We start from the raw sequence: 25,926 nt of genomic DNA on the forward strand, positions 1-25,926 counted from the left end.
AGATTTTGGGCCCTACCTAGGTATGTGGACATATGAGTGCCAAATCCCAAGGAACCAATGACAAGCTGAACCCAAAGGATGGAGGTGAGATATGGGCTTGTAATGTAAGATGAAAGGTGTTAAGTATGATATATGGGGAATATGGAACTATTTTATCTCAATCGGGCTTCCCATTGGGCCATTAAGGGATGTCCCACTTGACTAGGATCGAAATTAACTCACCATTTAAGGTGAGAGAACAAGACCATGGTCAAAACCCATCATTTTTTCCAATCACCCCATAATCCATATTAAAAGCCCAAAAACAAACAAGTATAAGCACCTAATTGCAAAATGACCAAAGTACCTTTTGAGTGGAAGCCCAACTTCGTCCATGTGCTCATGCCAAAAGGGCGAGAAGTAAATGGTTGATGCAAGTGGTGAAGAAAATAGCATATCATCAGCTAGTGGTGGATGTCAAGGGTTGTTGGCTATATGGTTGACCGGCTAGCTATCAAGAATAGGAGAAAAGTTTTCTCCTATGGGGTTACCCATTTCGGTTGGTAATAGGAACCATCCTTGAAATGAGGAGAAGTGCTTGGTGGGTTTCCTTGAGATATGTATTTCATGGGAAAAGAAAAGAGACAAAAATCCAATAAAGATTTGCAAATAAATAATATAGTCCCACTTAACACCTATTTATATTGGTTAAGTAACCATTGTCAAAGTTAATCTAGTCTCATATGATAGACCACTTCTTGTAAAATAAGATGTCTATTTCTTCTCAGAGACAATGCTCATAATTAAAACTTAGACATATTAGGAATTAGACCTATAATAAAGTTTCATTAATAACGTGATGTAATAATGACGCATTTAATGTAGTAACTAGTGTAGTTGTCAATGGTTAGGTATTTGGGAGTTACATAACTTACTCCTTTCCCCTACTATGTAAAAGAGAATGGATCATCTAATAACATATGAATGAATCAACTCTTTCTCATTCTAATGTTTATTCCTATCTATTTGCACAATTTTCTATGTTGTGTGTAAATAAGCATATCTTTCAAAATATTTACTCCTTTCCCCTACTATGTAAGAACCAGTGGATCATCTAATACCATATGAATAAATCAACTCTTTCTCATTCTGAGGTTTATTCCTATCTGTTAGCACAAATTTCTATGTTGTGTATAAATAAGAATATCTTTCAAATTCTACAGAAACATTTAAGAAAAACTCCCTTCGCTATCACTATCAAATCTCCCTCTCTATTTGGGTTGGTACTTGCCAACCTCATAGGGGTGTCCCTAGTCTTAGCATGTATTGTTTTCACTTGAAAATCTGCAAACTAACATACAAAAAACAGCAAGTTAGTGGCCAAAAAAAATTGTAATACTCTTCGCATTTTAAAAAGTGGAATAATCTCTAGCATCAACTTTTAATTGGAAGGTAAAATAGCTAGAAAGCGCATTTAAATCACAGATTTAACCAATGAAAATGGCTTTAAAACTTTTACAATATTACATAAGATACCATTAAGACATCGGGCAACCCAAAGAGATAGAATGGATCAAAACCAAGCTTAAATCTACAAAGGCCAAGAGGCTGGCTGCACCAAGAAGACTATTACAGAACCTATGACAATGATATTCAAACACAACAGAGTAGAAGCAAGAAGAGAGAAAGAAATATGGAGACAAGAGAGAAAGACAATGACGTTGTGGCTTATTGAAGACAATTCGATTTGAAACCATGGCCTCTTGTATTTATCACCCCTTCCCCCTTCTAATTCCTCCAATGCACATAGGAAAAATAAGAGGTTAAACTCTCCTAAAATTGCAATCAGTGAACACTTGAAAAAGCATCTATAGTCAACTCGCGTTCTGGCTTAACTGAACTAAAACTAATTGACACGTGCTCAAGTTTAAGTGAAATATTCGTAAGTTGTCATGAGATAAAAATATCCTTTAACAGAACTATAGCCAATTCTAGTTTGAAAAAAAAGCATCCTTGAGTAATTTGAGTAAACGCAACCTGCAATAAAAATATCCTCGAGGAAATTTTAACAAAGGTTGAGTTGATCAAAATATACTCCATGGACGCATTAGAGGACAGAGAGCCTCTCTCAAATCAATAGCATGAAAATGAAAGAACAACAAAAGCTTTTGCCTCACTCATTTCTGTAATGGGCCTGGCAAAGAACAGACCATCAGTCACCAAGTTTGTTAAAAGATTGGAAGATAATCTCACTCCCTCTTGCCCTTCCCCGTAGAGCAACACTTTCTTTGGTGGAGCGTGGATTAGTGGGGCAGTTCACCGGGTTATGGCCATCACCCAAAACTATGCAAAAATGGGTAGAAAGGAACTGGACTGCGTCAATAGATGGGAAAATCTCAATCAGGTTTCGCGGAAGGGGTTACTTCACCTTCCACTTCGAAACCAAGGAGGATCGAGATCTGATATTTAGGAATGGACCTTATTTTATGGATACTAGGGGTTTGTATTTAAACAGATGGACGCCGGATTTCGACCCAGAAATGGATGTTCCCAATGTTGTCCCCGTTGGATCAGACTGCCACACCTTCCCCTTCACTGCTAGGGGACAATTCAGTCAAAGAAATAGGAAACGCAGTTGGGAAATATATAGACAGGTGCGAGCCAAAGGAGAATATGCATGCATGCGCCAGAATATGTGTAGAAGTGGATCTTGGGAAAGGGCTACCAGAAGCCATCAAAATCAAAGTGGACCAGTGGACGCACATACAACAGTTGGATTATGAACAAATCCCCTTCAAATGCAAGGTATGTCACGAATACGGTCATTTTGCAAATAGATGTACAAAAAAAAAAGAAAATGAAAATGAAAATAGTGAAGACCCAGAAAACAAATGGGAACAGGTTAAAAGAAAGAAGATAGTCCACAAACAACCAAATCTCTCTTCCTCGCAGCCCTCCACATCCTCTGATCTCCATCCTCCATCACCAAAAGTTAATAACCTTCTTGCTAGCCCTAACCCTTTTGAGCCTCTGGATCCTTCAGCCCCCCCCCATCCCCTGGACCAAGATCCAGATCCAGATCCCCACAACATACCCCAAATCCCCCCTCATCCCCTCTGGTTTCAAACACTCACACCCCTCCCCCCCTTCACTAGATAGAATCCTAACCAGAAAGCAATCAAAGGAAGTACCCCCAAATGTAGAATACCAAAAAAAATCAAGAAGAAAGACAAACAAAGAAATCAGGGATGAAGTAGCAGCAAAGGGAATGGCATTAGGAACACAGCAACCTATGGAAACCTTCTTAGGAAGGAGTTTAGGAAACAATGAAAAAATTCAGCAAAGAGGGAAAGGAGCCATGCACCACCCAACAAGCAAATAATGATAGTGGTCTCCTGGAATTGTAGAGGAATCGGATCGTCCATCAAAGAAAATGCCACAAGAGACATTTTGGCAAAAGAAAACCCAGACATCCTTATGGTTCAGGAGACAAAAACAAACAGCCAAGAAACTGAAAAAATAAATAAATAAATAAAATAAAAATCATAAGAAATTATGAAGGGGAAGCAATACAGGCAACAAGAGCGTCAGGAGGCATATGCACAATATGGAAAAAAGGAACTTGGGAATTAATAAAACACAAAAAAAATCAGCACTGGATCCAAACGGATCTAATGCAAATCAATACAAAAGAGAAACACACTGTCATAAATATATACGCCCCAAATCACTACAAGGAAAAAGAGCAATGCTGGGACACCTTAAAAGAAGCACTAAAAGAAGTGCAAGATGGGAAAATAATACTAGGAGGAGATTTAAATTAGGTAAGAAGCATAGAAGAAAAGTTTGGAGGAACATATCACACAGACCCATCCAGGGATATTCTAGAAGAAATAATGGAACAGCACAACTTGATAGATATCCCGCCAAACAATGGGAAATACACTTGAAGCAATAAAAAAGTGGGTAAAAGTAACATAAAAGAAAGACTGGATAGAATTCTGATACAAGAAAATATAGTAGCAATGCACAGGTCCATAAAATCAAAAATTTTACATACCACAGCATCTGACCATAAACCGATGATAATAGTCATGGGCAAAATGGAAAATCAGGGTCCACTCCCATTTAGATACAGCTCAATTTGGGACAGCAATGGAGAAATCAGCGAATTAGTCAGGGAAGCATGGGAGACAAGAATAATAGGATCACCACAGTATATTTGGGAAACAAAATTAAAAACTGCAAGAAACAAATTAAAGGAATGGGCAAGAGCAAATGAAAAAAAAAAGAAGAGTTACATCAGAAAATGGACAACATGCAAACTGAAAAAGAAAACAAAGAAGAAAGCAAGCAAGATTATCTAAGAGAGAAGGAAATCTTTTGGGAAATATATAGGGAAAATAGGAAAGAAAAAGAAGAGGCAAGATTGAAATCTAGAAGTCTATGACTCAAGGCAGGGGACAAAAACACATCATTTTTCCATAACACAATGAAGATAAGAAGAGCAAGAAACCAAATAGAAAAAATTCAAGTCGAAAGCTAAGAGGTCAAAGGAGCAGAGGATCTAAAAAAAGCAGCCTAACAACACTTTAAAAACCTACTTTCAACCAATGAAGAAATGGTTGAAAGTGAAGATTTCTTAAAGCACACAAAAAAAAAATTAAAAAAGAACAAAATGTAGAAATGTGCAAGGATCCCATAGAAGAAGAGGTAGTGGCGGCCATATGGAGCCTACATCCGGACAAAGCCCCAGGGCCAGATGACTTCACAATAGCATTCTACAAATTTCATTGGTATACCATCAGAAAGGATTTTTTAAGAATAGTGAAGAATGTTTTCAAAAAAAAAAAAGTAGTAGGTAACACCAAATCCTCCTATCTTGCTCTAATCCCAAAGGAAGCAAACTCCCCAACTTTCAACAGGTTTCGCCCAGTCTCTCTTTGCAATTCATCGTATAAGATAATATCATAATAACAAAAATAATTGCAAATAGAATCAAGGAAGTACTTCCAATAATCATATCTGAAAATCAAGGAGGATCCGTGCCCAACAAGCAAATCATAGATAATGTAATTATTGTATAGGAAGCGGTTCACTCCAGTATGCTAAGGCAAGAAAAAGGCCTCATAATCAAACTAGATATGGCAAATGCATTTGACAGGGTCAGTCATCCATATCTAATGGTTGTCCTCCAGAAACTTGGTTTCTCAAGAGAAATAGTGGAAGTCATACAGGCATGCATTTCTACTCCATGGATTGCCCCCCTCATAAATGGAAGGCCCAGTGATTTCTTTCAAAGCACAAGAGGCCTTAGGCAAGGTTGTCCTCTCTCCCCCTTCCTATACCTTATAATGGTGGAAACATTAAGCAGGGCTTTGGAAAATCAAAGAAAGGAAAGAAATATCACAGGGATCAGAATAGCAAAAGGAATAAAGACAATAAACCACTCACTCTTTGCTGACGACACATTGTTGCTAGGAGGGGCATCAACAATAATAGCAAGGAGGTTCAAGAAAGTTATGGATGATTTTTTACTAGTTTCAGATGGGCTATTAAACAATACAAAATGCAGGATATATGGATGGAATACCCCTCCCAGAACTATGCAAAGGATCTCACAAATCTTAGACATCCCTGTACAGGAAAAATGGACACACTTCTTTTATTTGGGACTTCCAATCTCAAAAGAGAACATGAAGACAGAAATATGGACTAAACAAATTGAAAAAATGAAAAACAAAATACAAAGCTGGGGTATGATGTGGTTGAATATGGCAGGAAGGGTAATTCTAATCAAAGCACTCCTTGCAACACTACCTATCTACCAATATGCCATAATGATGGCCCCAGCAAGTGCCCACAAACAAATGGAGCTAATCTTAAGAAGCTTTTTGTGGTAGGGGGGGAGCAAGAAAACAAAAAATTTAGCCTGGTCAGGTGGGAGCAAGTAGTACTACCTTATGAACAAGGAGGCCTATCAATACGGATACCTGGGCTCATGAATGTAGCACTAGGAATGAAAATAGTATGGAGACTAATTACAGGAAAAGAGAGCTGGTGGAAAAAGACTCTTATAACAAAATATATGGATGGTACCAGGAAAAGACTGCTTAATGGAAATATCCCAATAAGACCATGTACCCAAGTATGGAAGCTGGTTAGAAAACAATTCAATTAATGAGTAGATATATTTCTAAAATCCCAGGCTATGGAAAAACAATTTCAATTTGGGAGGTCAAAATCTTGGGAAAAGAACCACTACAAACTCATCCAGAAACTGAAGACATACAAGAGTGGATGAAAGATAAAGGTTTCAACACTTTACACTCTATCTCTCTTTGGAATCAAAAGGAGTGGCAAGATTGGAAAAGTTTAGCAATTCCGACATCTGGAAGGGCAATGGAGCAAAATCAGGCAGCTCTTAAAAGGGGCAGCGCCAATCCATTTTGATGAGGAAGATGCTTATCTTTGGGACCCAAGTGGTGGACATTACACAGTTAGTACTGGATATAAAATCCTTCAAGAACAACCAAATCAACAAGACTGGAACTCCTGGAAAATAGCATGGAAATCAGAAAGTCTGCCTAAGATCAAAATGTTCATCTGGACTCTATTAAAAGGGAAAATATTGACCAGTGACAACTTAAAAAAAAGGGCTTTCAAGGCCCAACACAATGCCCATTATGCATGCAGGCTGAAGAAAATATTTAGTACTTATTCCAAGAATGCACATTTGCCAAAGAATGTTGGCAGCAGCTGATAAGTCCATTGGAAATAAGAATAAATTTTGAAAATCCCTTGCCGGATTTTCTTCAGACCCTCGAAAAGGCGTATCCTTACACAACAAAGAAGAAAGTCACAATTCAGAGGATATAGAAGTGTATTCCAGTAGTTCTATGTTGGCAAATTTGGTTGACTCGAAATAAGTGCATATTCAAAACTCAAATTCCAAGGATAGGGACCACCCTCTCAAAAAAGTGGGGGTTTAACTTATGAAATCTTCAATGTCAAAGGAACAGCACCAACAGATTATAACACTCTTCAGCAGGAAGAGTGAGATTGGCTCAGCAAAGCCATAATAAATAATAATGGAAAAAAAGGAAACATGAAGATAAACTCAGGAAATATATGGAAAATAAGAATGAGTGAAGAGGAATTGACAAACTGGAGGAAAAATTAGAATAGATATTGTCTATACTTTGATGGGGCCTCAAAGCATAACCCAGGAAAGGCAAGGGCAAGGGGAATAATCCTAGATCTTGATGGGAAAGAAAATGTCACATATGAATGGGGATTGGGACAAATCTCAAATAATAAGGCAGAAGCATACAGCTTGCTGATGGGAACAAGAATAATAAAAAAAAGAGACATTCAAAATCCTATCATAATAGGAGACTCAGCAATAATAATAGAGGCAATGGCAAGAAACAAAAACCCAAGCAATGAGTTCATGAACAGAATTCTTAGAAGAATCAAGAAGAACTTGGAAGGTCCTGGTAATGTAATCTTCAGACATGTCTTGAGAATTCACCATCAACTGGCGGATTATTTTGCAAACCAAGCAGTGGAAAAAAAATGAAGGGCATCTTCGTGAAAATCAAGAAGAATATCATAACTCTGTTCCTTATTGAGCAGCAAAAAACACAAGTATAAAGCTCACCAAAATCAAGGAAAAACCACAAGAATAAAAGCAATAAATCAAAAAACAACAGTCAAAAAGCAACAAAGGACTCATCATTGCAGTAACAGCCAGGAAGTCATGGAAATGCAAAAGAAAATCCATGAAACTTCAGACTCTAGCATGAGAAACAGCAGGAAGGAAGATTGCAATCATAGCCACAAGAACCATGTTGCAATCTATTTCATCAAAGGCAAGGATCGGGCGGCGTTAAAGCACTATAAGAACAAAGGGTGCAATCATCGCAGAAGTAATCTTAGTGAAGAAATCTTCACCTTCCAGGTCAGTATAGTGCTTCTCTGGTTTCAAAGCCCCTTCTTGCCTTATATAATAGCTCGCAATGTTACCTCTGCTAAGCGAGCAGCCTTCACATTAAGCCCCCTCCCCATAACCCTCCATTCCCCCCACTCCTTCCACTCAGCGACCCATTGCAGCGTAAAGCCTCTGTTATGTCCAGATTTTGGTCCTTTCTCTAGGACCTCATTTCTATCGAAATACAAAGGAATCTCATGACTGAGAGCTTAATTTCAAATAAGCATTCATTCGCACCTAAACCTATCGTCGGGTCCGCCCTCCTGAGCCCTTACCGCATCGCTTCTCTCTCCTCTCTCCGATCTCTGATCAAATCTGGATTGTTGATCTGGCGCCTGATCCGACGGTTGGCGATCAGCCCGTTCATCCAAACTTGTGCGACTTTCTCCCACCATCGATCTGTCCTCATCAGATCTGACAGTTCATATCGATATCGGGCCGACATCAAGCTCAGAGATTACCTGCCCGAAAAGCAGTTTTCTCTCTCTCCTCCGCTGCTACGTGTCGCCCGGTCAGTGGAATCGGGCGACCTCCCCTTTTTACCACTCACGGTTTTTTCTCCGCCCGATATACCGCCTTCGCTTTTAAACCCGCCTCTCTCCTTGGTTATCGTTCAAACCTTTTTGCGCCCGATGACCGTTGATTTTAATCATCGACGGCTGCGATGGTTCCTCCAGACTGCAGCGCCTCTGGTTAATCTCCACCGTCCATCCCATGATTCCGAACTATGCGACTTAAACTTGGTCGTTATTAATCTGAAAACCCCGTTCATTGATTCCAATGGTCCTCGTGCCCGACAAAAGGAAAGCGGTCAACATCAGAAGAAGAAAAAGTATCTCAGGCAATACAAATCCAAGGAAGCACAACAAAACAAGGAGCAGAACGCAAAGCCAAAGGAAGAACAAGAACACGAAATCAACTTAAATGGAACCACAGTGGCATTTTACAAAATCAGTAGCACAAGTAATGAAGGAGAGAACTCGGTCAAAGATGAAAAGAAGAAACAGCCAACTCAGGAGCAAACAGTCTATAAGCCTTGAAAAACTGTCAGAGAATCCATGACATGTAAATTTCTCTTTCTAGTTGGTCATTTTGTTAGGCAATACACTAGAATACTCATAAAAAAAATAGATGAAGTCTTGAACACTAGCCTAGGAGAAGACACTACGTTCCTATCTCATGGCTTAGAGGTTAGTCATTTTATAATCGTTTGTAATAGGAGCTTGCTCCAACAAAGCTTTTGATAATATATCAACGAACCGACCTTGTTAATATATATATATATATATATATATATATATATATATTTGGAGTATCTTGAGGGAATTCAAACTAGCCCAAAATTTCCTTGAGGGGATGTTAGTCTACTAGGAAGAAGTGTGTTGATTTGGGGTAGCATCGGATATGCTCTAGCCATGAAAATTGGAGGAGAGGCTAAAGCACATGAGATCTCCCAGATGGAGCAAAAGAGGGAGCAATAGTGCAGGAGTCCCAGGACAGCGTGAGGCAGCAGTGCAAGATGCACAGAGTTGATACAGAAGCGCAGAGGTCAGAGAGGGAGCACTTGTCAAAGACAGAGGGAGCTTTAGCACCGAGAGTGTTCTAGCCTGACGGAGATGTCAGAGTTGGGAGATCAGTTACTTACTTCTCAGTAACTGAGTTGCAATGCAGCAGTTAGTAGTGGCAGTGCTATGGGCAGTACGATGCAGCAGATGAGAGGGGTTGCAGTGCAGATGCAGCAGTGGCAATGGCAAGACCATGGGCAGCAGCACGGATGCAGAGGGAGCTGTCGTACAGATGTAGCAGTGGCAGTGGCAACGCCATGGGTGGCAGTACATGATGCAGCAGTGCAGAGGATGTTGGGCAACAGACCTATCCTCAGCACAGGGACTAATGTCAGATGATCAAGGTGATGCTTAGTGAGGAGTATTACTAGAGCATAGTCCTCGCTAAGAGGGAGTGTTAATTTGGGGTAGCATCAAATGTGCTCTAGCCATGAAAATTGGTGGAGAGGCTAAAGCACATGAGATCTCCAATACCCAGAAATGGTTTCAGCAAATTCTAAACAGTTTGGGAGATATTAAAATAAATAATATTTTTAATGGAGTTCCTAAGTCTAAACTTAGGGAAAATAAAATATTAATGTGAATTAATATAAAACTGTGTTAGAAGCGTCCAAAAGTCATGGATCAAGCCAGAGTTAATCTTAGTCGTTGATTAGGGACTTAATCTCAGTCGTTGATTTGTCAAAGAGAAAAGTATAAGAGGAGTCTTGAGAGTCACTTAGAGGACACACTGAGTTTGTCAAGATTTCGATTTTCTAGGGCAAGGTTTGCTAAGGAAGTCGAAAGAGTGATCAGAGTTGTAGTTGAGGGGCAATGAATACAAAAGTAGAGAGTCAGAGATAGTACCAGGAGGATCAACGCAGAAGCTAGGAGGGAGGGGCGCAGAGCTAGCCAGAGGTTCACGCAGAGCCAACCAAGGCTCATGCAGAGGCAGCCAGGAGCTGCGCAATGCCTCAGATAGCCAACATGGGTGACGCAGAGGCTCTAAGGGCTGACGCAGGGCCTCCAGATGCTGACGCAGGGCAAGCCAGGGTGACGTTGGGCAGACACTGGGCCAGAAAGTGCTGACACAGTCCTTAGAGGCTGACGTTGGGGTTTTCGTGGGGCAGATTGGAGCTAGGAGCTTTCAGAGTGTTTATTCGGGGTTTCAGCTGGAATATTTGCTTCCGAGTAGAGAGGTACTACTGCTGAGATTATTCTCTGTTGGGTGAGCCGGTTTTGGTACCCAGATTGTATTCAGAAACTACATAATAATAAAACCCTTAGATAGTTGCACCGGTTTTCCCGCATTGGGTTTTTCCGGGGAGATTGGTCCAAAAACAACGATGTCACTTGTGTGCTTGTTTTTGTTTCCTTTGGTTGATGATCTGTGATGTGTTAAGCATGTACTTGTATTTATTTTCAGTATTTACATGGTAAATAACTTGTTAATTAATCAGAACAAGTAGGCAAAAATAAATCAGAAAAGTACATGAAGGGTTTCTAACAGTTAGACTTAGAAAGTTCAACCCACTTCACCTTCGAAATGTCCTTCCTTCGCTTTTGCTTTTGTTGTTCTTTTGATGCTAGAGTTGTGTTCTCCTCCTCCTCCTTGGTCTTCGTGCCACTCCCACTACTGCCATTCAATGTTCCACCAAGACACCGGTGCGGGGAGACGCGGGTGCGGGGAGACGCACAGGGGGGACGTGTGGGAGTACCCTCAAATTTTAGGGAAATTTCGGGGGTGCAGGGAGTCGTCGAGGTATATATATATATATATATATATATATATATATAATTCAAATTCATATTCATTGTTCACTGTTCAATAATGAAAGCATAAAAATATTAAATAAACAATTGAAATTTGAATCATTGATCCATCCTCATCATTCATTTTGATACATACATGATACATCATTCATATGACATACTCAAGTGACAAGTCTCATTATTGAATTAATTATTATTCATACATACCATGAGCATTGAAATTTGAAAAAAAAAGAAATCAGTAATAAAATATTTAAATACTGAAATACATTGATCGATATCATACATAAACAAAAATAAAAATTAAATTTGAGTGACTGTCCACTGTCGACTGTCTTTAGCTATTGTCATTAGTGTCCACTGTCCACACATTTGGTATTAAAATAAAAATTTAAATGGGTCAGGACTCAGCACAATGATTCTGCTCATTTGGGGAAAAGACCTCCAAGAAATGGCTCTCAATCTGGAACCTCGGAATGAACAGAATTGAAAGGAGTTAAAAAATTTAAAAATATTCCCAAAATCTGTTAAGTGTTTCACTGTTTGAGACAGAGACATGAATCATTGAAATGGTTCTATGGTGTTGAGTTTGAGTCAAACTGTTTGACTGGAAACTGTCAAGGCTTGGCTCTTTTCGTCACAGTCCACATTAAATGATTAATCATTTACTAATCAGCACGCAGGTAACCATCCCCACCATGTAGTTTGGTTTGTAACACTTGTTCATTATAGTTACAATATAAAGAACACTAAAGTCTAAAAGGCTGCAAGCAGAGATAAATATTAAAAACTTTCATACTAACCCAAGTTTGAAAACTGTTCAGAGTCTGGTATAGTTGCAGTATTTCAGATTTCTGTGCTAAAGACTAGAGAGCCGAGACCCTAGGAGGTAATATATTATATATGTTTACCCTCTTTTTTAATCTGCTTTACACTCTGATTTCTCTGAATATTTTTATTTTTTTATCTCAGTTTCTTAGGTTGTCTTTGTTTCCAACGTTTTATGAGTTTTGGAAGTCCAACCATGTATTTGACATTTGTTAATGCTTCAGTGAATTTCTGATATATTTCCTGATATTTCCAGTAAGTTTGTTTGAATACGTTCAACAATATATTCCCCTAAAAATATTAGCGACACTGCTTCATAATACATATACAGAGAATATGATGTGGAGATCTTACTTACTGGACTTGTAAGAGTATCACTGTATCTCACTTCTTTGGGTACAACCATTCTATCATTCACTGTGGTTCGAAGAGTTTTTAGTGATCGTTTATAAAAATTTAGTCATTGCATTTATCTGTTGGGGTCATTTCATTTATCTGTTTCATTATATATAATATATATGCTGTTGCAAACCTGAGATAAGAGGCCGCAATACCTCAGGATCAGACAGAGAGTTTTCAGTTTGTGGCATATATGTTTCTAAAGCGGGCTGAATGTGCTCAAATTGTTGCACAATGATGCGATTTGGAAGAACAGTAGGTCCGTAGGAAGGGCTGGTATGGCGTGAACATTGAAGAATGAGGGACTGTCGACTGATCTAGCACAAGTAGTGTAGGCTTTAACGCTTACCTGGAGGTGGAGCCGCACAGTGTAGGGAGTCAGGACAGTGTTGACGGCGGACGCAAAACAGTAAACACTGGTGACTGGAGCTCGGACGACGCTGCGCTGCGGCTCAAACCTGAAAGCCGTGGTCCGCTGGAGAACTGCAAACAACAAACTTGTATACTGGAGCTCGGAGGGAGGGACGCAGCACGCTTTCAGATTTCTGAGTTTCTCAAGCAAAGTTCAGGCAAAGTCGGCGCTGGAGCAATGCAAGGCCACTAATCAAATGATCAAATGAGCGTTTTCCCTTTCATGACATGAGTTTTAGGTTTAGATTTTAGTTTTAATTTTAATTTTAAAAAAAAAAATTAATGGTTTTCATTTTTTATTTTTTATTTTTAATTTTTAAGTCATATTAGACAAATCTGAAGGGGGGACGCCCAGGCGCACCCTTTTTGGGGAGTCTAGACTCCCACACTGAGGGGGACGCCCAGAAGCACCCTTTTCGGGGAGTCGTGGGGAGTCTAGACTCCCACACTGGGGAAACGCACCCCCTTGCGTCTCCCCGAGACTCCCCAAAAAGGGTGCGTGGGGAAACGCACCCCCAAGAGACTCCCCGTCCTGGGTGCGTGGGGTGCGAGGGGTGCGCGCACCCGACCCTGGGGAATATTTCATTATTTGATATTAATCAAAGTGTGTGTTATTTCTGCTGCATCTTTGTATTTATGGTTATATCTGTAATTTGTTGTGTTCCTGTTTAAATCTAGACCATCTCACCCATATTTTGATTAATACCCATTAATACTTTAATTTTCCTAAATTTAGACTTAAGAACCCCATTAAAAATACTAATTATTTTAATAAAATACAATCTAGGTGGAATTTTACCAAACGGTTTATGGGTTCTTTAGAACTCATGTCCCTTAGCCTCTCCACCAATTTTCATGGCTAGAGCACATCCAATGCTACCAAAAACTAACAATATGCTCTAGAGGTGGTTGAAGTTGAGCGAGTCGAGTTTCATGGTCATGGTGGGGAGCACAAGAGCAAGAGTGCCCAGCTCTCCTAACATCCAAGTTTGTGGGGAGAAAACAGCAGATGGAAACTTGACTACTCATATGAAATTGAGTAGTGCATTGGAAAGGTGAAGCCCTAGTTCAGGACTAGAGAGAAGAATAGGCCTTTTGTCACAACAAAGATTAATGACCAAGCCACTTGAAAGGGAACAAACCAACCTCGGACTAAATGAGAACCAGAGTGTACTTCTTCGTCCACAGGTCCTTCATAGCCAAAGCTCTTGTTGAATAATAATAGCAATGAATTGTATATCAAAGAAGTAGTCCATCAGACTGTGGTCCAACGGTTAAAATAGGACATCGCCATCCAAAAAACCCAGGTTCAAACCCTAGCAGGCATAGAACCCTATTAGTGCATGTGTTGCCCAAGTTTGATGGCTCTCCATGTTAATGTTGATGGGGTTCATAGCTCCCCAGGATTTAAGTGTGTTTCTGCTAACAAAAGAAAAGAACAGTTTATCAAAGAAGGGCTGGAACAGAGTGGTTGTAATCACAATCAGAGAACATGCCCAAAAGATCACAATTATGAATCATGATTATGATAATAGGGCTTCGTATATACAATCATTGGAGGGAAAGAAGATAAAAAGGCCACAGTGTACAACTCCTAAGCATGCAAAATACCCTTCTCTAACCAATGACTCCACTGAGACTTTCCTAGGTACAGTTGAAAAAAGAGTAGGACTTTGAAACCACATCAAGAGCAATAAAGTCAAAGAAAATGAAAGACCTAAACTTAAACAAACAGTGATATACAAAAGAAAATACTGATGAAACACAAAAAAAATAAAACGATGAGCAAATACTGAATACACTTCAAAAATAAGAACCAGCTAAGCCATTTTATTAATGCAATGGACCATGTACAATAGTATGGAAAATGCACCTAGGCTTGCCTCACAGCCAAGCTTGATAGAACCCGTGTGATAAACAATAATCTCAAAGCAAGAAAATGGTTGTTCCTCTAATGCTTTCCGTTGTCTCCCAGTATCTACACTACTGGCTGAAAAGGAACTGCAAAAAACCCCGCCTTCGGTGCTCAGAAAATGATGAAACTTCAGCCCAAGCTCCTTGGCCAAAACCCACAAAAACTCAAAAAGGGTTTGGCCTGAATCCAACCTCCCAAGTTCGGCCTACGCCCTCCAAATTGCTCTAGGAATACGGCTTGCAATAACACCCCCAAAATCCTCCTCTGAGCTCTATAAATGAAGCAAACACCACTCCAAGTATTTCCTCAAACCCCCATGGTAAAGCTCAGCCTCAAACACTGATACTCTACCCACCATGTGAGCACCAAGTGCTACCTCTGCGCTGGCCCAGGAAGTGTGAAAGTCACCCTGCAAAGCAATACGCTCCACCAGCTCCCAAACTCTCCCAAATGTCAACAATCCTCCTTTGCCTCCTCTCCGCAAAATCTCTCACCCAAACTCCACAAGTAAACTCAGCCTCCTCTTTACTGCGTCCTCCAGTAATACACACCACCTGGAAGTGAATGCCACTACTGGAAATCACAATGAGATCCTCCTCCTGAATAAATGAAGAAAACCTTCCTAGGGTGGCACTCAAAGTCCCCCGAAGAAAGGGTGAGCCCTTCGCTTGAAGAACTCGTGCTAAACAGCAAGTGACTCTCCTTAGCAACTAGAACAACCAAAGAGAAATTGATATACCAAAAAGATGAATGAGATAAGGAGAGCTGCCTTCCTTATATAGATTTTGTGGAGCACTTTTGCCCCCAATTCTTCCTCCATCGTGGGCCCTCAATTAACCACCTCCATGCAAATCGAACTAGGGAGTGCGTATTTCCCTAGTGAGGGTGGCCCCTGTGTGTAACTTAACCCAACACAAATAACTTTTCCTAAGTCTAATATCCTAATAAAATTGAATGGGGTCCACTAGCTCCAAAATTGGCCCTATAATACAAAAATTAATCTTGTTCCAAAATAATTTAGGAAGGGACATGAAAAATTATCTGAATATTTCTGAAGAAAGAAATATTTGTCTCCTAACAGGAGATTAGAAAGGCCAAAGATTACAACTCCTAACCATGCAAAGTACATATCTCTAACCAATGATTCCACTAAGACTTCCCTACGAACAATTGAAGAAAGACTACACAGTAAAAGGACATCCAAACCACATCTGGAGCAAAGAAGTCAATGAAAATGAAAGTCTTAAATATCTGAATATTTCTAAAGATATTTAAACAAAAATAACCATCCATCTCCTAACAGGAAATCAAACCATTCCAAGAAAGGTAAAAATTCAAGGAAAAGGCAGAGTTAAGGATGCGAAAAACATGAAAGCACAAATATGGAATAGCTCTAAATAAAGAAAAAAACATACTTTTTAAAGTCTAAAAGCATCGTAATCACTACACCTTAGGTTCCTACCCCATACTCGTTTGCAGAACTTACAACAAGAAAGTATAAATGGTACTTGGGACTTGAGAATGTATCTCTAAGTTTCACAGAAATGAATTAAATTAATTAATGTCCACACGATACTAAAATAGGTCAACGTGATTCAAAAGAACAGCAAGTAATAACAACAATACAAGGAGTGCCGGATGCATGTCCTAACTAATATAAACTAAGAGTCTATAATAATAGCATAACAAGGGACGATGAAAAAGATGGCCCTAAAACAACACAGAAGATCAAACATGCTCAAGGAAAGAATGATCAGACCCTAAAGAGTACTTCAGTGAGTACTAACAAACAAGATCAATTTCAGTATGGTGTCCAGATTAATACTGAGGTACGGCCAAAGCCTATCATATCGGAAAATCTGCTAGCAGCATATTGCCAATGAATATATGTTTAACTTTTGGACAGCGAAAGGCAGGATGCCAAAGCATTGTCATTAAATATTCTGATGTCATAGTATTCTCGTTGTTAAAGCATAACCGTTTCTTGAGCAGTCTTAATCTATGTCACAAGGTTCGCTGAACTTCAACCTTGAAGTTCGAATTTGGCGAACCTTAAAAAAAATTGAGGTTTGGCAAATCTTATCTAACCTCATAGCCATTGACCAACTCAATAGATCAAAACTCATAACCTCATGTCACAACTCAAGCTTGTAATTTATCTTTGCAGTTTCCATATTTCTGATAGCACTTTTTATTTTTATTGATGTTAATTTCTTACAGTTTTATCCTATATTTCATTTTCAAGTTAATATATCCATACACATAGAAAATGTACATAGATGAAGCTAATGGCAAATCTTATCCGAACCCCATCAAAAAATTCGAACTCGAACCAAACCTGTCATTGTTGAACCCGAATTTGAATCTGAACCATGTGACTTAGGTCATAATTTTGTTCCCAAAAAGAGAAGAACCATGCATTTCGTCAATGTTTTCTTATGGTATATTCAGTTGATTTTTGAAATCTGCACCAAAGGTGCTCTATGGTCTGAATGGGGGTGGGTATTAGACGATACACTGGGTGCATTGAATATGATCACTAACACAAACCCAACTTATTCCAGGTTTTATACGCACCTCGAGATTGCATATTCAAGTTCACACAAATGATCAATATATATCAAATATCCGAATTTTGAAAAGCAATGTCAAGGCCCGGAACTTTGAGGTACAAACCGGACCAGGGTTTAAATGGGTCTGCGCTAATTTAAGTTTCATTTCCTAATGATTCATATACCAAGTCTTGCACTCAAAAAATACATCATAGGGTGTTGAAGGAGCAAGTGAATCAGATCAAATTTAGAGAACAGTGGCACATTATTCAACGTGAAAGGGGAAACAATCAATAAAATAAGCATACTTACATGAGCTACTTTATCAGCATCCACCACAGGAATACCAATGGCTTGAAATTCTCTCGAGACTGTGCTCTTTCCAGATGCAATGCCTCCCGTCAACCCGATAATCCTCATTCTCCACCCAACTTAAACAAAACACAGTTGGTTTTCCCTGTATAAGAAAGAATCAAGTCAGTATCAAAGCTGTAAATGGATTGCAATGAACCCAGCAATTAAAAGACATACATGAAGGCCAAACCTTAAGATGGACGAGAGTTGGCACACAAACTCGACAATCAAAAGACTGTCAATCTGTTCTATTCGACGAATAATCACCTATATGAGCCTCAAATTCAAAATTCAATCATTTAAACTATGTTACATCTCCCATCAGCAATGAGAACCTCAATTTCAAAATTCAATCATTTAAACTATGTTATATCTCCCATTGCAACCACAATCTTATAATGGGCCATGCATATCCAACACCATAAACGACAAAGACATCCAACAAATGTTTTCACGTATGCTATACTTAGAGTACCATGTGGCATGGACAAAGAAGGCATTGTTTTCAAGAGTAGTTTGATGGGTTAAAGCAGTTTATAAGTGTTTACAATGGGGTATGTTATTGGCTCAAGTCAAAGAGATGAGCAATATCTTAATATTTTCTTTGAGAGATGAAGTTCAAAAAAACAAAGTATCAAAAATTTAAGATATATAACCATTATCATTGGATCATGTTACTACCCAAATTAGCAGTTTTGTCAAGGCCCATACAAGATGTTAAGATGGCACATGATGGACAAGTGTCCATTGTCACTTTGGCATGAATTCCACTCTTTAAGCCCAACTCTTATTAAAAGGCTATGGGAGGATTCCCTAAACACAATGTTTCACCCGAGATATTAGTACACTGTGTTGAAAAGTGTAACTAGGTTCGGTCTTCATAATGACACGTAATTGTGATTTTATGTAAGAGATGTAAAAAAGAAAAATAAAATTATTGTAATGATTGCTTCATGGGTTTCATGAGCAAGAGATTTTATTTTGAGTCCTCCCATTAAGAGCCTTTAGGAATATTCTCATCTAGTCATAAAAATTTAAAAGAGTCATTGTCATGAAGACATGTTACACATTGTAAAGAGTCGTACTTGTCTATGAAAAGTCGTCCTCCAAGACCTTGTCACCAGCCCTCATCATGTCGGCCTACGACGAAGGGATAGATCTAGAAGATGAAGTCGGCTTTCCTCCAAGAGATCATGTCGACCTAAAGGTCATGAACAAACTAGTATATATACCCATACTCAACCTCATTTGGAGACAACGAATTCGGTGAAGCAAATATAAAAGGAAGTGTGAAAAATACACCAGAAGGAGCCTCCATACCAACGAAGAAAAGAGGAAGGATGGCGAAGATAGTCAAGTATTGTTTTTGGGTTCACTTACCTCCCACATGCAAAGAGAAGCAGATCCGAAGGTATCTAGAGGAAGTCGAAAGAACTACTGTCACTTTGAGATGATCACTGTTTGGGTATAGAACCTCTCTAAGGAAAAGACAAGTAGAGGTACAAGAAGTCTCTCTTTTGAGGAGACTATTCTAGGGTTTTTGTGGTAGGGCTACAAACCGACAAGAGGAAACCAAGAATCAAGGAAGCCGAGATCAAGAAGGGAAGAAGCCGAGGACAAGAAGAGGAAGGAAGCCGAGAACGAGAAGAGGAAGAGCAACAGTAAAGAAGAGGCTAGTGACTTGGTCTTGGGAGGACTCTAGGGTCAAGGGTCTTTGTCATGGTCTTGGAGTTCGTCAATTGAAGATCTATAAGAAGAATTTCGTTTGGGTTTTCCTCTCAAAGAGTGAGAGGTTTTGGCCCTGGCTAATAAGCCTACATACTGTATCTCTTGTCTTCTATTGTTTATTTGGTCATTGACTTGATGAAAAGAACACAATAATAACATTAAGACTATGTTGCAGGAAACGTGGGGTAGGAGGGCGTTTCCGTACGGAAACGGGTACGAAACGCTGAAACGCGTTTGGTACGGCCCTGAAACGCGTTTCAGGCCGTACTGCCACGTTTCACGAAACTGAAACGTGGCCAGTACGGCCTGAAACGCGTTTCAGGGCCGTACGACCCACGTTTCAGCATTTAATTGTGTTTTTTTTAATTTTTAATTTTTTTATTTGTTTTGTAATCTATTGTTACGTTAGCCTAGTGATTTCTAGTTGCTTGCAGATGTCTGTCTAAAGTTATAAAAGTGAAATTTTTCCCTAGTGTTGATATGCAGTTCATGGTAATGTTAAATTCTTAAAGTAAAAGTGATATTCTCTTTTATTTTTCATTTTCATCCTTTTACTTAAATTTTTAACATTACCATGAAATGACTCAGGATGTTTGAGAGTGGTTTTGCCCTCATTGGATTTCATATGGAGAAAGTAGAATTTTAGATCTCACTTAAAATCCAGCAGACTTATCTGTTTTTCAGGATTTCAGGATTGGGGTGATTGCAATGTTTCCATTGGATTTTATCATGTACTAGGGTATGGAACTTGTATTTAATCGAGAGAACAAAGCCCTCTATGCAGGGGAGACTCCCAATAATCAAGAGAATGTAGGGTACTAGGGTATGAAACTTGTATTTAATCAAGAGCACTAAGGTCATTCGACTATGTAGGAGGAGACTCCCAATCAAGCACGAGACAAAAAAATTAGAAATTTCTCGTGGCTGATTTTGGATATTGTTATTTTCATTATGTGATTATTCATGAGTAAATGTGATGTAAATTTAGATACTTATAGTTTATGCATTGACAATTGACAATTTTATCATAATTTAATAAATTAAAATGTATCATATATGCTTTATGATTGCACATATTTCTTAAATGTCCTAATATATATATATATATATATATTCGCGTTTCCCCGTTTCCAAAATTTGGGGAGGTCGCGTTTCGTATCGCTTCCCGTTTCGGAAACTCGTACCCGTTTCCCCGTTTCGTGCAACCTTGCATTAAGAAGAGAAGATCATAATCCAAGAAGTAAAAGTCTATCACAAGCAATTATCAAGAAGAGAAATCTCCTAACTATTAATGCTCTAGATTTCTCAACATGGTATCAGAGCTTAGGTACTAAAATCAAGAAGGGGCATCTAATCAAGAAAACACAAGAGAATTGACTTTCAAAGAAGGATCAAAGCAAGTCAAAGGACACCAAGCAAGCAATCAATATCTTCATTGCAACGAAACCTTAGCAAGAGTCTTGAAATCATCTTCAATAAGGAAGCAAGAAGAAATACCAAAACTCTAGAAGCATTTCCAAGATCATCATCTAAGGAAGCTCTTCAAGGACTAAGGAAGACTAGAACATTCAAAAAGGATCATAAAGCAAGCTCTCTCTCAATCTTTCAAGGAGTAATCTTCTATCAACATCAAGATTAAGGAGGAAGCAAGCAGTAAATACTCAAGTAAGTTTATGACTTCATCTGATACTATCAAAATGTCTTTTTGCAAGGAAAGTAACAAACCAATTGGAGCTTCAAATTTCCTTGCAAGGAAGAAAAGAACAAACCTAAATCTCATTGAGAATGAAGTCATGGACCACATCAAGGGGTCAATAACCCAACCTCCCAAAGAAGATACTCAAGCACGTGCTAGATTCATGAAGGGAGAAGTGAGGGCCTAGAGGATTCTCATAGAATCCATCAAAGACTCTCTCATCCCATATGTATCAAAATTAGGCACTGCAAAAGCAATAAATGACCAATTAGTAGAGTTTTTTTCCGTAAGTAGAGCAAGAGAAGTAATCTCTCTAAGTCAAGAACTCTACAAAGTAAAGATCTCAAGGGAAGAAGGAATAGCCTCATATTTTATGAGGATTTCAAAAATAAGAGATCAACTTCAAGAACTGGATGAAATAATGTTTGACAAAGAAATGACCACTGTAGTACTGAATGCACTACCAGAGGAATGGGGCAACTTCACTTCAAGTATCTATGGGAAGAAAGAAGCCACTCCTTTCCAAGATCTATGGTCACTATGTAAGATCGAAGTGTTGATTCGGGGTAGCATCGGATGTGCTCTAAGCCTCAAATTTTGCAGGGAGGCTTGGGCACATGTATTCCAGAGAACCCAGAAAGTGTTTTGGGAAATTCCACCTAGAAGTGATTTTATTAAAATAAATAATATTTTTAATGGGTTTCCTAAGTCTAAACTTAGGAAAATTAAAATATTAATGGGTATTGTTGACCACTACGTGTCAATGACCCATAGCAGTACACCCTCTTTTTTCGCAAAAGGGATAGTGCCTGATCGATGTGTTCCTGCCATCCAGCTATCATCATCAGCCTGAGGATCATGTTATAATGTAAACCCATTCTGCATGTGCATAATGTAAATAATCTCAGTAGATCCGTGTCGTGTATGTAATTACCTAGGTAAACCTACTTTTCTAGTGACAATCTACATTCCGGGAGGTTTTTTGTCTCACTGTTCCATTCTCGAATGGTCGGCAGAGTTTTCTTTTAGCATCATCCCAAAGACGGAATGGATTTTGTCACTAGGATCTTAGGGGAGTCCTAGTTTTTTAGATCAAGTCTGTAAAAGTGATTTGGGAATAATCCTAACTATTTGGTTAGGTTATTTTATTACAAATTGTTTGATCTGTTAGATTATATTTGTGTCACAGAACTGGGTAGTCTATGAGGGTCTTTTGCAAATGGATTTTCCCCCTTGAGATGTAAAAAATGTAAAAATCATGATGTAAAGTGTCTTGAGGGTTAGAAAAATAATTTATCCCCTCATAGGTTAATTAATTAAATTTTCTAGCCAAAATTAATTAAAATCCTAAGCCAGAAATTTGATTAATTCTAGGTCCTAGGTAAATTTAAATTCGCCAAAGGCAAAATCCGTTGGTCCTTAAAAAATTAAAGTCTAAGAGGTCCAGGGATTAAGGTAAATTAATTATTTTGCTAAATTTTAAGTCTTTGGTCCCTGGAGTTAAGTCAAAGTCAAAATTTTGAGGAAATTAATTCAAAAATTTAATTTTTGAATTAATTAAAATGCATTTAATTGAAAATTTCGAATTTCCTCAATAATTTAAAATTTCGACGGATGAGATTAAAAGAAATTTTAATCCTCATCAACAATCGAGATTGCTTTGACGAGGATCACTCGAACTAGCTGTTGGAGGATTTATCTTTAAATAGGAGGTCATTTGTCAGTCAATTCATCCGATCTTTGGATTGTGTATTAAGCGAAAAGCTCTCTTGTAATCTTTTTATGAGTAATAAAGAAAGACTTTGGGGTTAAATTTTTGCTGGTGTTACTCTTCGTGGAAATACTGTAAGATGTGTCATTTTCATGCATAGATTTATTTTTAACCATTGATGATAGCTTTCTGAAGAGCGATTTGAGTACAAGTATCTTGCTCAGTCGTTGGGGTTTGAATGATAATTTAAGTTTTGAATATAATAGTAGGTATCTCTATTTATCTGAATTTTACTATCGTTTTCTTGCTCTATGTTGATGGTTGAATTGAGTTGTGCAGGAGAATCTTGATTTTTAGATCATTGAGCGTTCGGGGAAGTTTTCGATTGAACCAACCAACTCCCGGTCCGTGTTTTCTGAAGAGCCCAGCTTGATTTGATCCCGGACTTGTCATAAGATATTTTTTATGGGTGATGCATGAAGGGTTTTGAGCTCAGTACCTCCTTTAAAATTCAAAAAAATTAATTTTTTATGCTAAATCGATAGATCTGGCTGTTGAGAGCCTCAGAATATCAGATCTCAGAGCAGAATTGGACTTACACTCCCTAGATCTGATAGATCTGCCATTCATGTACGTACATATATCTGTGATTATTTTTAGTTTTCTGACTTGGGCTTTTTGGGTTTTAGTTTTTGGGGTCATTGTATATATCGTTTGTGTGTTTTTTGTTTTCTTGCAGCTACAAATCTGAAGGAGAAAACTGTGCAGAGTCCAAATCTAGGCCCTGGAGGGTAAGATCTGGATCTCTGGGGTTCATCAACATCATTTTTGCAGGGATTTTATTCAAAAGAATTTTGTGGTCCAACCTTCTTTTTTTTAATTTTAAATCTGGAAATAATTTCACCGGGATTTCGCTGATAGATTTGAAGCATTAAAACGCATTGGTGTGAAATTCGTCTTCTTGGATTTATCTTAAGTTTCTGGCTACAGTTCCTTCGCTCCCTGGGGCTTCCTAAGCAGAAAATTTCGAATTTGTTTTCACTGTTGTCTTTTGGAAAATTTCGAAATTATTTTTATTTTAAGAGTTTTAAACCTGAAAATTTTTATCAGATCAGGAAAATCTTGGGTTTCTTCCGGTGTTTTTCTTTTGTCTATCCTCCCAGCAGTGACCTTCAAAACCCTCACGCAACTCCTTTCTCGTCTGGCTGTCAGATCTCTGCTTTCTGCCTGCGATTTTTCATCTCTCCTCACGCAGTCCTCTTTTGCTGCTACCCTCCGCGTTCTTCTGTTGTCTGTTGATTCACCTCTCCATGCTGCCAGAACATCGCTCCATCTCTGCTCTCGGCTATCCCTATCCGCGCTTCCCTTCATCGCTGCTATCATTTCCACAGCCTCCATCTGTGTGCTCTCTCCCTTGTTGTGTATCCATTCCCTGTCGTAGCCCTCAGCCTTCATAACCCCACTCCTCCTCCACGCAGTCTCTAAACCTGTGTGCTAAACCCTTTATCCTCTGCGCATTTTGCTCACACCTTGGACCTGTGTATTCCCTCATCCTCCTCCGCCATCCGCTGCCATAGTAATCCCTTAGCCCTTTCCTCTCTACCCGTCTACGGCCTCTGCTCCTCATGCAAACCTGCAGTCACCAAAAACACTTCGATATTTTCTTTTATGCGTAGGTATTTCTTTTATTTCATTTATATTTTAGAGTAAGGGTTTGCGTATGTATATATGTTTTAGTTTTATTAAAAATTTTACTTAGGTTAGGGTTCGATTCTTTTAAATTCATTTTCTTTTAATTTATTTTTTTGCAGTCTTTTTTTTTTATTTGAATTTTTTTATTTTTAATTTGATTTCATTTGACCTTTTTCATTTTTCATTTTGGGGTTTAAAAAAATCATAAAAATATAAAAATCTAAAAACTTTTAAAATCCTAAACATTTAAAAATCTTTAAAAAAAATTAAAATTTTCAAAATTAAAAATCATAAAATTCTAAAAACACTTTTAAAATTTAAAATCTTAAAAAAATCTCAACATTTAAAAAATTTAAACTTTGGTGACTAAGGAGTTTAAAATAAATTGAAGGGATTTGTGCTTAAACATTAAAATTTTTAATGTGGCCTATGGCCCATTAAAAATTCGATTTTTTAACCCGTCGATTTGTTTTATTTCTTTAGTTATTACCTAAGGAATAATTAAGATTCAAATTTGAAGATCCTTAGTGTTATTAAATGCATGATTCTTCTATGGTCAAGGTGCGATAAATATTTATTGCCTGAGAAAGTTAATTGAATCTAGATTTGGGTCATTAAGTGAAAATCATTTTAAATCTGGAATCTCTTGCATGTTAAAGTTTTGGGCATTTACATTGATTATTCATGATTGTCATTATTCGTCACATATTGGAAAATTGTTCTGGATAACTTGTTTTACTTAATCCACAGTTGATTGAATATAAAAGGCACTGGTCTGTAATCATTTCTATCTTGTGGTCGTGTCTTGGCTACATTAGCGTTTAATCTTTTCATCTAAGTTAATCGAGATTCGTTTACTTTCATCAAGTTGTCCATCATTAAAATCTCCTAGACCCTGTTTCACAGGCTATCCTCATCCATTTGCCTAGGGACTACCCCCCTTGACTTGCCTAAGAAAGAGTCTACACGGAGTAAGGATCGAGAGTGACAGCCCTTACTCTGAGCGTTGTCGCGGTGCCTAGACACTTTGTGCGACAACAGGTATTAATCTAATCAGAGGTGAAACTTCTAGAAAAAGCCATGGATCAAGCCAAAACGATCTGAGCCTTTGATTAAGATGTAATCTAGGTCGTTGGTTGTCCAACAGGAAGATATAAGAAGGGGCTTGAGGGTCATTTGGAAGATACACAGAGAGATAGAGAAAATCGATTTTCTGAAGTGAGAAGTTCTCAGGAGGAAAAATCGATTGAGGAAATCTCTTGCAGTTGAGGGGCAAGGATAGCAAATTTTGGAGAGAGAGATTCTTAGCCGAAGATACATCAGCAGAGAGAGGCAGTAAGTGATCCAGAAG

At 38.4% G+C, this 25,926-nt stretch overlaps 1 protein-coding gene across 2 annotated transcripts in view; it reads right to left on the minus strand.

Annotated features, from left to right (window-relative positions):
- ATCOAE (dephospho-CoA kinase family) overlaps nt 1–25,926 on the minus strand; it is a 147,829-nt gene that overhangs the window by 63,114 nt on the left and 58,789 nt on the right. For both annotated transcript variants that reach the window (XM_089374519.1, XM_089374518.1), the window contains one exon: nt 17,707–17,851. In XM_089374519.1, coding sequence (XP_089230645.1) covers nt 17,707–17,814 — 108 coding nt within the window. In that variant the 5' untranslated portion in view covers nt 17,815–17,851. The remainder of the gene's footprint in view (nt 1–17,706; nt 17,852–25,926) is intronic.

This window comes from Pinus tabuliformis, chromosome 8 (genome assembly GCF_031772625.1).
Source record: "Pinus tabuliformis cultivar Carrire ecotype Pingquan chromosome 8, CPIR1, whole genome shotgun sequence".
Taxonomy (NCBI): domain Eukaryota; kingdom Viridiplantae; phylum Streptophyta; class Pinopsida; order Pinales; family Pinaceae; genus Pinus; species Pinus tabuliformis.